The sequence below is a fragment of the Puma concolor genome, chromosome A3 (genome assembly GCF_028749965.1).
Source record: "Puma concolor isolate L17-30 chromosome A3, mPumCon1.1.hap2, whole genome shotgun sequence".
NCBI classification, from domain to species: Eukaryota; Metazoa; Chordata; class Mammalia; order Carnivora; family Felidae; genus Puma; species Puma concolor.
In genome coordinates, this window is record NC_141669.1 from 73,329,850 (window position 1) to 73,345,241 (window position 15,392).

At 36.7% G+C, this 15,392-nt stretch overlaps 1 protein-coding gene across 1 annotated transcript in view; it reads right to left on the reverse strand.

Annotated features, from left to right (window-relative positions):
• Window positions 1–14,748, reverse strand: part of GTF2A1L (general transcription factor IIA subunit 1 like) — a 42,916-nt gene extending 28,168 nt beyond the window's left edge. The window contains exons 1-5 of the mRNA XM_025932131.2: window positions 14,623–14,748; window positions 12,231–12,332; window positions 11,716–11,839; window positions 3,379–3,434; window positions 1,034–1,118 (exon numbers count right to left, since the gene is read on the reverse strand). Coding sequence (XP_025787916.1) covers window positions 1,034–1,118; window positions 3,379–3,434; window positions 11,716–11,839; window positions 12,231–12,332; window positions 14,623–14,643 — 388 coding nt within the window. The 5' untranslated portion in view covers window positions 14,644–14,748. The remainder of the gene's footprint in view (window positions 1–1,033; window positions 1,119–3,378; window positions 3,435–11,715; window positions 11,840–12,230; window positions 12,333–14,622) is intronic.
• Window positions 14,749–15,392: the final 644 nt, after the last annotated feature.

Here is a 15,392-nt window from a genome sequence, read left to right on the forward strand (position 1 = left end):
CTGTCTCTCTCTCTCAAAAAATGAACATTAAAAAAAAAATTAATAAAGTAAAGTAACACTTAAAAGGAGAAGGAAGAAATTTTTTTAATCACTCAGTCAGGTGCTTTAAACTTTGTGACAACCTCAATAATAGGTATGATTCTCTTTCAAATCAAGAAATGGTACTCTGGGGTACCTGGGTGGCTCAGTTAAGTGGCCAACTCTTGATTTCACTTCAGGTTGTAATCTCACAGCTCATGAGTTAGAGTCCCTTGTTGGGCTTGGGATTCTCTCTCTCTCCCTCTGTCTCTGCCCCTCCCTCTCTCTCTGCCCTCCCCCGCATGTGTGAGCTCTCGCTCTCTCAAAATAAATAAACTTTAAAGAAAAAAGAAAAAAACAGTATTCTGAAAAGCAAAGGATGGTTCATCTCTGAACTTCTTGTATATTCTATTATATTATACAATCTCCAGTAAGAAAGGAGGCAAAAGTTGATCAAGGTAATGTTTAGTTTTTCCTGATTAGAGCTAGCAGAGACACAGAATGTTATTTTGTATTTGTCAAAAAATTTTTTAATATTTATTTTTGAGAAAGAGAGCGTGAGCAGAGAAGGGACAGAGAGAGGGGGAGACACAGGATCCAAAGCAGACTCCAGGTTCTGAACTGTCAGCACAGAGCGCAATGCGAGGCTCAAACCCACGAACTGTGAGATCATGACCTGAGCCAAAGTCACTTAACTGACTGAGCCACCCAGGGGCCCCATGTCAAAATTTAGATAATTGATTTGAATTAGAGAAATACATATAAAGCATCTTTTACAACATTAGGGAAGATAACTGGGAATAAGTAAGAGGACAGGCCTAGTACAGTGTCATTTATGGGAGAATGCCTCCAGAACAGCAATAACCACCATTTAGTATTCCTCTTAAAATAAGTTGTATTAAAACTTCCTATAACTTCAATAACTTCCAGCATACAGTTTATTAAAAATCATGAAAATTAACATCCAGTAGTCAGTACAAGTGCTAAAATAAATTATTCGGGGCTATACTCTTACCAGATGCAGTCTGTAGTGTCACACCTGCTGGTACATGAATAGGATAACCAGGAAGAGTGAAGCCTGCACTAGAGTTTGAGGCGCCCTAGATATGAGAAATTTAATTAGAAAGTTAGAAAAGGGCTTTACTTCTACCTTTTTTTCCTGATATCATGAGGGTAAAAAATAATCTGATTCAGGATAAAAGGACAATGGTTGGACCACACTTAACATTAGTGCTGAGTTCTTTGAATAAAACAGCTTTTCAATATTTGATTTAGATTATCTCAGCAAGGATAAAAGGAATTCTGTTCTATAGCTATTAGCAATGAAGTCAGTAAGTCTTAGTAAACAGCATCAACACGGACTCATACAACTTGCCCACTACACAGCTTTCCCTGAGTCAGTGATTATCAAAATGTCAGGTGCAAGAACCACAGCTGTTCACAGACTCCTCTGGTCAGTAAATTGATCACTAATGATATTTTAAATTAGATAATACAATAGTGTAGAATTTTTATTTTAGAATAATTAAACCTCGGTTTTCCATTTTTTTAATACTAAATCAAAAGACAAAAAAGTTTTTGCCTACCAGACATGCAAATATTTAAAAAGACTGATGTACAACATTCAATGTTGGTAAGTACGTGATAAAAAGCACTTTTCTCAGACCACTGCTTACATGAGTGTGTGTGTGCCAGCCTTTTGGAGGGCAATTTTACAATACATAACAAAGTTAAAACACGCATAATCTTTGACCCAAAAATTCCACTTCTAGGAATATACCCTGATTACCTGATTGTCATGCAAATTCACAAAAACAGATCTAAAAGTATAATCAATGGAATGTTATACTAGAAAAAAACGAAATAATTTAAATGTCCATTAACAAAAGCTTAATGAAACTGTGATATATCCACTATGGTTAATCAATATTTAACTGGCAGTGAATAAAGATCCATCTATATTACTAAAAAAAAAAAAAAAAAAAAAAAAAAAAATTACAGGGGCACCTGGGTGGCTCAGTGGGTTGAGCCTCTGACTTAGGATCAGGTCATGATTTCACTGCTAGTGGGTTCAAGCCTTGCATCAGGCTCTGTGCTGACAGCTTGCAGCTTGGAGTCTGCTTCAGATTCTGTCCCTATTTCTCTGCCCCTCCCCTGCTCATGCTCTCTCGCGCTCTCTCTCTTCTTGAATATAAACTTTTTTTTAAAAATTACAGAAACAGTACAGAGCCTACTTTTACCCTGAAAATTAATTTAACTTTCATCAAAGAAGGTTAGATGTTCTATACCAAGTAGATCCTAAATGGATGATCTTGATGTTTTATTTTTTTTTTTTTTTACCCGAGTTGAGCCACATAATAATTCTTTTTATTTGAGTGGAATATTTTGGCCATTTTTTACCTTTCTGTTGTAGAGGTTTAGAGTATAAGATTTGGGGCAGAAAATTAAATGACAACCTGTATGTAGAAAATTGAGTAGCTAGATGGATATACATTAAACAGTTAAAACAGTTGTCTTTGGGGTACAATACTGCAGGGCTCTTTTACTTTTTACTTTATAAATCTGTTTTTACTGTTTACAGTATATTGTTTCTTTAATCAGGAGAAAAAGTAGTTCCAAAAATTTCAAAGGCAGAGATATTTTTCATTGGTCTCTTATCAAAAGCAGCACCATTCTTCCCAAAAATCCTAGTAAGGCCTATGGCTTTGTTTTTAATGAAGAAATGGAAATTAATGGCCCACCAAACCTTTTGCCTCAGAAAGTGGGCTGAAAGAAAATGAAAAACAGTAGATTATATACCATCAGAACCATGGAAGAGAAAAAGTGCTATTTTTCTCCACCTGAAAACTACTCAATTTTCTAGATACAAGTTGTAATTTAATTTTCTGCCCCAAATCTTGGGGGGGGGGGGATCCTATACTCTAAACCTCTACAACAGAAAGGTAAAAAATGACCAAAATATTCCACTCAAATAAAAAGAATTATTATGTGGCTCAACTTGGGTAAAAAAAAAAAAAAATCAGAAAATAAAACATAAAGATCATCCATTTAGGATCTACCTGGTATAGAACATTAATGGTGTGTTAAAACTCCATAGAATTTAACTTCAGAAATTTCCTAACCTTGGCAGATGCAAACAACTACTCTGGAAGACAGGAAGAGTTGATAAAGAAAACGTCAATTCTGGAACTACAGAGTTTTTGCAACATCCATGTTACAGAAGTCCTGTCTCCCCATCCCTTACTACACCCTTTCTCATTCACCTGAGGGAATATGAATTATATCCATGCCCAGCATTCTGCTACCATTCGCTAAAAATGAAGCATACATTTAAAAATATATCCTTCATAAGCTACATACCAGTTCTGCTGTAGTAAAACTGGCAAGAGGTCTACCAGCAGGAATAACTAATGATGCTGCATAGAAAAAAAAAAAAAAAAACATTATACATCCATTACAATTTACCAATTTAATAAAATTGCTAAGTCTAGCTTATTTTTAAAAATGTTTTCCATCACTAACATGTTTGACCATGGTGAATCCAAACTTCCTAATTCCAAGGGAGGTAAAAGAATTATATTTAATTTAATTATATTTTTCTCCAACAGCTTCAGATAAAGACTTTATAACTAACCTATTTTAAGTACCAAAAGAAAATATCTCATTGTAATCAAGTATACCGTAGTATAGAACCCCATAAGAAAATACTTAGGCTGTTTTTATTAAGTCAGTATAACTCTAAATCTCTATAATTTTTCATTGGGAAGGAAAAGTACTATTCATTCAAGTAGCACATTTCCAAAGACTACACTATTGAGCAAAATTGTGTACCCCAACATAAACCATTACAAATTTTACAGATTCAAAAGAATTTCCAGAGGTGCCTAAGTGGCTCAGTCAGTTAAGCAGCTGACTCTCGATTTCAGCTCAGGTCATGATCTCACGGTTCAGGAGATGGAGCCCTGCGATGGGCTCTATGCTAACAGTGTGGAGCCTGCTGAGGATTCTCTCTCTCTCCCTCTCTCTCTGCCCCTCCCCCACTCATGTATGCACTCATGCTTACTCACTCACTCTTTCTCTCAAAATAAATAAACAGGGGCGCCTGGGTGGCTCAGTTGGTTAAGCATCCGACTTCGGCTCAGGTCATGATCTCACAATCCGTGAGTTTGAGCCCCGCGTCGGGCTCTGTGCTGACAGCTCAGAGCCTGGAGCCTGCTTCAGATTCTGTGTCTCCCTCTCTCTCTGACCCTCCCCCGTTCATGCTCTGTCTCTCTGTGTCTCAAAATAAATAAACATTAAAAAAAATAAATAATAAAAAAAATAAACAAACATAAAAAAAAAAAGGATTTCCAATTCATTTATTTCATCAAAAGCGATTTACAATTCTTTGGCCAAATAAAGCCAGCACAGCTACACAGTTTTAAGAAAAATGATTAAGAACATGTTTCCAGAAGTCTTTGCATGAAACAAGTATGGCTACTAAGAAAATTACAAGAGGACAAATTCTTAGGAGAACACCAACCTAACCTGCATTAAAGTTGCCATCTCATATATCTTTATTATCTACCAATTTTCTTGGCTATCCCTTTATTTATAATCCAGCTAAAAGGCTGGCCTAATGATTGTGAATGTAAGCATTAAAAAAGTAAGTGTAAAGAACAAATAGTAACTCCAACAGAAAGACCTCGATTGACCAAAGTAACCTTAAACTTTGCCTCAAGGGTCATTTTAGCTGAACGTGACTCTTAGAATATCACTCTGCCTTTTCTTTAATAAAAATAACAACACCTTAGCATGTTTATGCAGCACATATGTATTAAATGTAATGTTTATTAGGTTCTTTTTTCACAAACCATATTAAATTGTCCCAAAGATCTGCTTCTGACACTAGAACGGCTCCATAATAAACAAAGGAGTTCAGAAGAGCAAATATTTTTTAAACTAACCATCCTTCCCACATTGAGACAACAGAAGTGAAGCTACAGAGATTGATGATTAATGAGGTAGAAAATTATTTTTATCCTCCGTTCATCTATGGCTTTGCTTATTAACAGGCATTCTTTTAGAAAGGCTAAATTAGAAAGAAGTGGTGGGGCAGGAACACAATGGTATTAGTCTTAATTAGCTGAAGTAAGCGAAGCTTAAGCTGGTACAGCTGAAGCCACAGCCTGAGAGGAAACAAAAATCTGTTAATACACTGTCTGAAGCAATTAAATGAATTTCTTGAGGAAAAATAGCAACAATCCCCCTCTTTTAAATACCTTGCAATAAATCCTAAAGGATACTTTTCTATACTTACATAAATCAAACAGAGCCAAAAGAGAGTTTTAAGAGTTTCTTTATAGCTTTCAGAATAAAAGCATTGAACAGTTTTATAGAGAAGTTTCGTACTGCTCCTACTTAATTTTGATACTAAATGCACCGTTTACATACTTGCACAAATTATATATACTATTATATGTGCCTGAAACATGCTTTTTAAAATACTCAAGATGTTTTCAATAACCAATTAAGTTTTAAGTGAATATGTGTTCTTAATTAAAACTAAATGTCAGAATTTTGGTCTTCATGTATATATTCTAGAGATATTAGATTTCCCAAACAATAGGCTTTACAACATAGAAATAATTCAATCCCACAAATGTAATTTAAGAAATTCTGTAAAAAGATAATATTACATAATAACATTACTAGTGTATTTTTTCCTATACACTAAGAAGTTTTTGATACTTTAAGGCAGTTAGTAATTTCATAATTCTTGGTCCTGCTTTGAACCATTCCTAATCTTAATATCCAAGTCACATGACTCAGGAAGTGCAAAGACTGGTCTATCTTCTTCTTTGTCACTACTCATTACCATATGCATGTCTCCTGATAACCAAACTGAATATTCTAACGCAAATCACATCAAGAACCAACAGCACTGCTGAAATTTTCACCAGATTTAAGTTCAGGAACAACTGGAAATATAGTTTGTACCTGAAGTTTGGGAGTTTTGATGCTCAAAGATGAAAGCCATGACAAACTTCTCAAAATTCCTATTTTTCCTTTTCTTGTTCCCCCAAATGACTAATGAGTTTCAGCAAAAAGACTGTGTAACATGAATACCAAATAGCACAAACTGATTTGAACTGCCCTAGAAATAGGGCATAGACCAAGTGACTCCATGTCCCAGTTTACCCAGGATAGTCCTAGTACATACCTATTATTCTGAGGTTATTATTAATGGAATCCCATTTCTCTCTCAAAAATGGATTACAGGCAAAGACTCAGAATAGCCAATATGACATTCAAAGAGGAAAACAAAGTTGGAGGACTGATAATACCCCACTTCATGACTTACTAGAGAGCTGCAACAATCAAGACAGTGTTGGCACTGGAAAAAGAACAAATAGATCAATGGAACAGAACAGAGAGCCAAGAAACTGATCCACCTAAATATGGTCAACTGGTCTTTAACAAAGGAGCCAAGGCAATACAGTGGCAAAAAGATAATCTCTTCAACAAATGGTGCTGTAACAAGTGGCTATCCAATGCAAAAAATTGAAACTAGACACAGACTTTATACCCTTCACAAAAATTAACTGAAAATAGATCAGACATAAATGTAAAATGCAAAACTACAAAATTCCTACAAGATGGAAGAAAATTTAGATGACCACATGGCAAAGACTTTTTAGATGCAACATTGAAGGCACAATCCATGAAAGAAATAACTGATAAGCAGGGCTTCATTAAAATTTAAAACTCTGTGGGGCGCCTGGGTGGCGCAGTCGGTTAGGCGTCCGACTTCAGCCAGGACACGATCTCGCGGTCCGTGAGTTCGAGCCCCGCGTCAGGCTCTGGGCTGATGGCTCAGAGCCTGGAGCCTGTTTCCGATTCTGTGTCTCCCTCTCTCTCTGCCCCTCCCCCGTTCATGCTCTGTCTCTCTCTATCCCACAAATAAATAAACGTTGAAAAAAAAAATTAAAAAAAAAAAAATTTAAAACTCTGTGACACCTGGGTGGCTCAGTCAGTCAAGCGGCCAACTCTTGATTGCTTTCAGCTCAGGTCATGATCTCACAGTTCGTGAGTTGGGAGCCCAGCGCTGGGCTCCATGCTGACAGTGTGGAGTCTGCTTGGGATTCATATTCTCTCTCTCTCTCAAAATAAATAAATACACTTAAAAAAAATTTTTAAGCTCCTTTGCAAAAGACAACGTCAGGATAATCTGAAAAGCCAAAGGTTGGAAAAAATGCAATATACTTATCTGATAATGGGCTGTTATCCAAAATACACAAAGAACTCTTAAAACTCAACTACAACAAACAAATTAAAAAATGGGCCAAAGACCTAAACAGACACTTCACCAAATAATATACAAATGGCAAATAAGAAGGTGCTCCATATCTTATGTCATCAAGGAAATGCAAATTAAAACAATGAGATACCACTACATCCCTATTAGCATGGACAAAGTCAAGAACACTGATAACACCAGACATTGGCAGGAATCTAGATCAATAAGAACTCTCACTATTGCTGGTGGGAATGTAAAATGGTACAGTCACTTTGGAAGACAATTTGGTGGTTGCTTATAAAACTAAGCATACAACCTAGCAATCACTCTCTTCTGGAGTTGAAAACTTACATCCACACAGAAACCTCCACACAGATGCTTACAGCAGCTTTATTCCTAACTGCCAAAACTTGGCAGCAAGCAACCAAGATGTGCTTCAGTAGGTGAACAATTAAACAGTGACATATCCAGACAATGGAATATTATCCAGTGCTGAAAAGAAATGAGCTATCAAGCTTGAAAAGACGTGAGGGAATCCTAAAGTCATATTACTAAGTGAAATAAGCCAATCTGGAAAGGCTACATACTACATGATTCCAACAATAGGACATTCTGAAAAAGGCAAAACTATGGAAATAGTAAAAATATCAATGGTTGCCCTGAGCCGGTGTGGCAGGAAAGGATGAACAGGGGGAGCACAGATTTCCCGGAAAATGAAAATACTCTGTGTGATACTATAATGATGGATACAGGTCATTATAAATTTGCATAAACACATAAGACATGAAAAACCAAGAGTGATAATATAAACTATGGACTTTGGGTGTTTATGATGTGTCAGTGTGGGTTCATCAATTGTAACAAATGTGCCACTCTGGTGGGGGAATGTTGATAACTGAAGAAACTATGCATGAATGGGGCTAAAAGGTGTAGGAGAAATCTCTATCCCTTCTCCTAAATTTGTCGCCAATGTAAAGTTCTGAAAAAAATTATGTCTTTTTTAAAAAGTGGATTTTAAACTGTATATAATCACCCTAAAAATAGAACAGCAGTTCACAAATTAGACTGTGCAAACCCTTGGGGGTCCATGAGACCCTTTTACGGTGTCCACAAAGTCAAAATTATTTGTATAATACCAAAACAATAAAAATTTCATTTTTATTCATTTCTCACTAAATTTTGTTTTTTGTTGCCACTTGCACTTACATAGCAAAGCACTTATGAGTAAAAGTGAAGGCACATTAGCATGAATTAAGGCAGCAGCACCAAACCTGACCTGGCCACTGTATTTATTCTCCACTGCCATTCTCTCACAGTAAAAAAGACAAAAATAATAACAATAAAACTGTTCAACTAAAGAAGTTCCTTAATGCAACCATAAGCAATTATTTTTATGAAATTTCAACACCCAAGTATACATCCCTTTAATATTCTGTGGGATGAAAGGGGAAGAACACATAAAGCATTTCTGCAGTATCCACCAGTACACGGAAGTACACGGAAAAGCACTGGTGCTTTTATTTAAGCTGGGAGCTGTAATCTAGCCTCTTTGTGTTAAACACTGTTTTGCTTGAAAGAATAACTGACACAAACTACAGTTATTCAGACATGGATATCTGGCAGACATTTTTTGAAAATGAACTAAGTGTGTCCATCACCTTGACGAAACGGACAGTATTTGACAATGATAAAATTCAAAGTTTCATCCCCAAATCTCAATTCTGAAAACCTTACAGCCACCACAGTGAGCTTGATAGCTTCCCAATATTTAAACACTTTTCTGATGAAATGTGGACATATTAATATCATTTTTTTACCTTGCATAAGGAACAATATTTCAAATGCGTAACTCAGTGAACCAATTTTTTCCAAATAACCAATGTATGTTACAAAATTACACAGAGGTTCAAGAGCCATTCAAAGTGTAAGACACACCAGTGAACTTTAACATTACAAAAAAGTCTTTTGGTCCAGTTTCAGATTCCACCCTGCAGCTAAGCTCTCAGAAAATACCACTTGTGGAGTTTTAGTGTACTATCAAGTTATCTGAAAATGCTATTAAAATACTCCTCTTTTTCCAATTATACATCTGTGGGAAGCTAGGTTTTCTTCATACACTTTAGCCAAAACCATATATCACAACAGATTGAATTCAGATATAGATATGACATATTAAAGACATTTGCAGAAAAGTAAAGTAACACCACTCCTGTCATTAAACATTTTTTATTCTGGAAAATGCTTACTGCTAACAAATATATGTTATGTTAACATATGATCAATTTTTTTATTATAAACCAACATTTTTTAAAAATTTCTCAGCTTTATTTTTTTAAGTAGGCTCCATACTGAACTTACGACCCTGAGATCAAGACCTGAGCTGAGATCAAGAGTCAGACACAACCAAGTGAGCCACTCAGGTACCCCTAAATTTCTCAGCTTTAATTTCTGATATGGTAAAGATATATTTACAACTTCCGTTAAAAAAAAAAAAGTTCTTTGAGGCCCTCAATTTTAAAAGTACAAAGGGGTCCTGAGACCCAAAAAAAGGTTGATAATTGAAGATAAAGGAAATTATTAAGCAAATGGATAATACAGTCAAAGAAAATATGACAGGGCAAAAAGCTCTAAAGATGGAACAAAGGCAAATGACTTACTCCATTGTAGATTTAATTTGAACTTGTTATCAAGAGACAAAAAGGTTGCAGAAGTAAGTTAGTTTAGGTTATTTTAATCGGGCCTTTAAAAGCACACAATGAGAAGGTATAATTAAGAAGTACTTCAATTTTACAAGGCTATTTACTTCAAGAATTTTATTGTAGGAAACCTAGAAATGAAGGGGGATAAAAACAAGGCCTGTAATGCATTTTTAAAGGATCCATGTACTTCCTCCTAAACCTTTTCATTACAAAATGATGTAGAAGAGAATAAAAACTGTCTTGTTTAAATGTAATTATTTCTATTATTCTAACTCTCAAGACAGAATAAGAATCAAGTGCTGAGTGAAAGCCAGACAGACATATTAGTTGCAAGACTATTTTGTGATTTAAATCACTGGTAATATTACCATCTTGCGGCAAAATCAAGTATTGCAATTTTGAATGACAAAGAACCTGTAAAGTGTTAACTGCTTTTGATAAAAGACAGTCAAGTCTTTTACTCCTCCACGCTGGCCACTCTCCAAGTCGCTCCTGGGTAAAAAATCTTTAAAGTTCTTCAGTAAAGAATAAAGAATGTTATTTCAATAGAGAAATAAAAGGGATGACCTAATAAAATAGTTAAGTTAAAAACAGAAGCATAACCAAAACCTAGTAACTGATGTAAAATGTTTCAGTGCTTCAACTTGGTAATTAAAACTGCCATGGTTAATTCTTATAAAGCAAAGTTATACTTTATAAGCATAGCATTAGATAAAATCATGTTTGGTAATTCAATATTATTAACTTACTTTTTAAGTTATAATTGCTGCCACACTTAAATTCTCTTGTTTTGTCATAAAGAAGGTACTAGCCTCCCTACTATTTTCTCTTCACCTTGGTCCATTTGATTTTCTTTGGAATTTTCCCAAGGATGCAATAAACAACCTAGTTATTACTGACAATCTAATCCAAAATCTACCCTTGCTTCTTGCAGACACTGATCTATTTAATTTCAGCTAAACACAGTAAAACCCATGTCTGTGTGTGTCTGCATGCAGACATATACATATACACACATTAGGATAGCATAAAAATTGGAAGAATCAGAAAAGAATAAAGGATAGAAAGATATCACAGCATTGTTTATCTTTTCTTAGGTACTTTTTTCCAGTTTAAATGGATATATATATAATATGGAAAATTATTTCCCTTAAAAGCAGAGGTTTAGATGAAGTCCAAGAATAAAGACAAAGTGCGCAAGGTGCATTTCTAGCCATTATATAATATCCAAAACAGTGAGGTAGTCTGAATAACCTCTATATTCTTCTTAACTCTCCATTTTGCTTCCAAAACAATAGCAGATTTATAATTTATACAAGCAAGAGAGAAAGAATTCACAACCATGGAACAACCCATCTTTCCCTCTGCTTTTTTAGCAATGGTGGCTGGGTTGTTCCGTGACTCAACCCAATCAAATTCTCTGAAATAACCAATTGATACTCACAATAGCCCATCAACTATGTAACTTGTTCCTCCAAAGTAACACTTGGTCACCTCTGCAGACTTTAATATTAAAAAAAAAAAAAAAAACTAGTTTGAATAACCTAATTTTTGTTGCCAATAATTACATGCAGTGACGATTTATTGTTTATTTAATAGTAATGATTTTGAGGTCCAAGCCCTCTCACCTTAAGAAAATTACCCTAATTCAAAACCACCACCAAATGAGAATTTGTTCTGAAAAATCCAAACAGTACTAATTTACTAGCTGTATCCAACCTGTTGATGACTGTAACGTTTGGTGCAAGCTGTTTGGCAACTGAAGGGTGAACACAGGTGAATGTGTACTATTTCTGAAGAAGTCTTCTGTTGCTTTAGACTGCAAAACCTTTGTTTCCCAGAGCTGCAGAGACAAAAATGTTTGCTTTTTAAAAATAAATAAAACATTAAGAAATTTTTTCTTTTTAATTTTTTAAAAAATTGTTAGCTCAAAAAAAAAAAATTGTTAGCTCAGGGGCGCATGGGTGGCTCCGACTTCAGCTCAGGTCATGATCTCACAGTCTGTGAGTTCGAGCCCTACATCGGGCTGGCTGCTGTCAGCACAGAGCCCACTTCAGATCCTCTGTCCCCCTTCTCTTTGCCTCTCCCTTTCTTGTACTCTTAAAAATAAACATTTAAAAACACACAATGTCAGCTGATGGCAATTAAGGGGTTAAACAATTAAGGGGTTAAAACTATAATTTATCAGTTTCTTAAGATGAAAAAACAACAAAAAAGGAAACTTGTCTACAAACCTGCTTCAAGACTTTTAAAACTTGCTCCTCTATACCTTCTTCAGCAAATAGATCCCGCACTCCTTCAATTACATCTTCAATTACAGATCTATAGAGTTTAGGCTAAATAAAAGCAATTGTTAAAGTTTTAAACTCCCAAGTTTGAATGTATTCAGCCTTAAAAAGACACGCAGTGTACATTTTCTTATGGTTTAAAGAAAAACCACCATAAGGATATTTACTGGTGCAATCTACTCCCAATATAGCCTCAGCTGTCCATTAATTGTCAGCTTCTGACCCATAGCCTCATTCTATCTACGAGGCTGACTTACAGGACTACAATCAAATATGAGATAATAATCTTATCAAGATGTTAGGTTACAGTTGGGTTACTTGATTTTTCTGTCAGAATTTAACCCCCACTCCGCCTTTTAAAAAGGGAAGTTAATTTAAAGCAGATGGAAATCAACCTTCTGTCTTCAATTTACTTTTTTCTCAGAGGCCAAAGTAGCTTTTTTTAAAGTTCACTAGATTACTTCCACAAATGTAAATTGCAAGTCATAAGATTGAAATGAGCACTTGGGGCACCTGGGTGGCTCAGTCAGTTAAGCGTTCAACTTCGGCTCAGGTCATGATCTCACGGTTCGTGGGTTCGAGCCCCGCATCCGGCTCTGTGCTGACCGCTCAGAGCCTGGAGCCTGCTTCGAAATCTGTGTCCCTCTCTCTCGCTCTCTGCCCTCCCCCACTCGCTCTCTGTCTCTCAAAAATAAACATTAAAAAAAACTAAAATAACAAAAATAAAAGATTGAAATGAGCACTTACAATAGAGTAACCAAAGCCTATCCCACTTCCAAAATATATGTAGTCCAAAAAAATATTCTGAACCACTGCCAAGGAAAAGTGCAACTGCACCAAAATGGAGTCATAACAGAAACTAAGGAGGACATGAATGAATTATAGCCTTCCACAAGACTGTGGCAATAAAAACTCTGACATTCTAGGACTGCTCTTTCATACTACCCAGTGAATACTCTAAATACTCCTACTCACACCAAGAGTAGCTAGGTCTTTAATCATTTTAAACATCTAGGATAAGCTTATGAATAGGCCAATCAGTAACATTTAAATAATACGTTATTCACAGGCATATCCATTAAGATTAAGTGCCCTAGATTAGTTGCTTCTTTTAAAACAGTTTACCCTGATAAAGGCATACTAAATTGATGCTTCAATGTTAGTTCCAGCTAGTGTGATCACATTTAAAGCAAGAAAAAAAACTCTTGGGGGCTAAAAATTTCTTTTAAGATCCACCCTCAGAGTATAAGAGGGCATCAAAAATAACCCATTAGAACACAATTTTTCAAAAGCAAAAGAGGTATTGAACATACTTTCTCTTCTGGAACTACAGTTAGACTTTATACTCTTTCCCTGCTACCTTTATTAAAACTATGTATAGTCCAGGAAATTCATCTTAACCTCTTGTCAATTTAAAAGAAAACACTCACACCTTCCTTGGGGTTCATCATCAGATAAAATGGTATACACGGTAAGCTTATATTCAAGCCTGACATATCTTAAAATAATTAACATAAAAAAATAGACACACATTGAAATAATGTCTCTAAAAATGGACCTTTTTATGCTGCATATGTATACATGAAACCCATAAAATAACAGCAACAGAGCTGGACAAGCACACTGCCTTTCACCAAATGTGAAGTTGTTCAGGTGAACTGAAAATAAAGGTGAATCCTTGTTTTTTTACAATTCAGGTTTTTAAAAGTGACAGAGCGTTTCACAAGTGCCATTTAGCCTGTCAATTCTCATTGAGAGGTTTACGTACCTCTTAAGGGTAGGAGAACAATGTTGGTGTTTAATTCCAATTGTATACTTAAGTATTAAGATGAAGGATGGGGAAAAGGCGGGGGGGCGGGGGGAGGATGTAGGCAAGAACTCGAAAAATATGCAGTAACACGTTAGATCCCATTACTTGTTATTTCAGGTAAATAATATAGCTTAGAATCAACAATGGCCATACCAAAATTAAGAACTGCAGTTAGAGCACAACTGAACTTGAGAATTTTCTAAACACAGAGGAAACTAAGAGGGTTAATCTGAGTTCCAGGTCTAACCACTTCTTCCAGATAGTCTCAGTGTGGGTGAAAAGGGAGGGAGGAGAGGCCCCCGTTCCTCTTGCGGGGGCCAGTCCCAACTTCCGGCTGAGTTACTGATCCTCATCGACCTCCTCCAACACTGACCCTCACAGCCGGGGCCGCTAAGGGAAAGGGTTTCTGAAAATCTGTAAAGGGCCAGGAGGCAAAAAAGAGTGTGTGGAGCCGGGCCACCGTGATCCCTGGCCCGGCCCTCCCTCTACACACAGCACAGGCCAAGGGGCCAGGCCGGTCCTCCTTACCACGGGGTTGACGCAGGCCATGATAGCGGCTCCGGTGCCTCCCCCCTCGCGCCTGCGCAGCACGCGGTACTCTGCCGAGGCCCACTCCCCGCACGCTTTGAACGGTGGCCAGCGGCTTGCACGTTGCTACGCAGGGACGCTGGGGGCGGGGCAGGGGAGGAGAGAATGTGGGCTGAGCAGGGTACACCGAATAGAGGGGAAGAGGTTGGCAGGCTTGAATGAGCCAAGAAGCCAGCTAAAATGGTCCGATTAAGTGTGATCTAACCAGCTTTCGGCCATTCAGCTGACCCCTGAAGAAACTTTATTTTCTCAATCTGTAAAATAAAGGCTAAGAAAATAGGGGAGACACGATGCAGTGGTAGATTCCAGTTCACCTTCAGCTGGGAAGGGGGTTGGGCTAGGAAAGTGGGGAGACTAGTGGCATCTGCCCTCACCTTTTACCAATTTTCACCCTTCCTTCTACGCCCCACTCACAGCTGAACTCCAGTAAAAGTATAAAAGAGCTAAATAATTCTAAAATTGATTGTCAAAGTGTAGAAGAGCAACATTAGCATCATCTGGGAACCTGTTAAAAATGCAAATTATTGGGTCCCACCCTAGACCTAGTGAATCAGAAACTCTAAGGATGGGGCCCAGCATTCTGTAACTTTAACAGGCTCTCCAGACGATTCTGATGGGTGCTGAAATGAGATTCACTGTCCCAAGACAAAGATTCTCAGCTTTGGCTGCACATTGAAATCACCTGGAGAGTTTAATAACCATTTGGCACC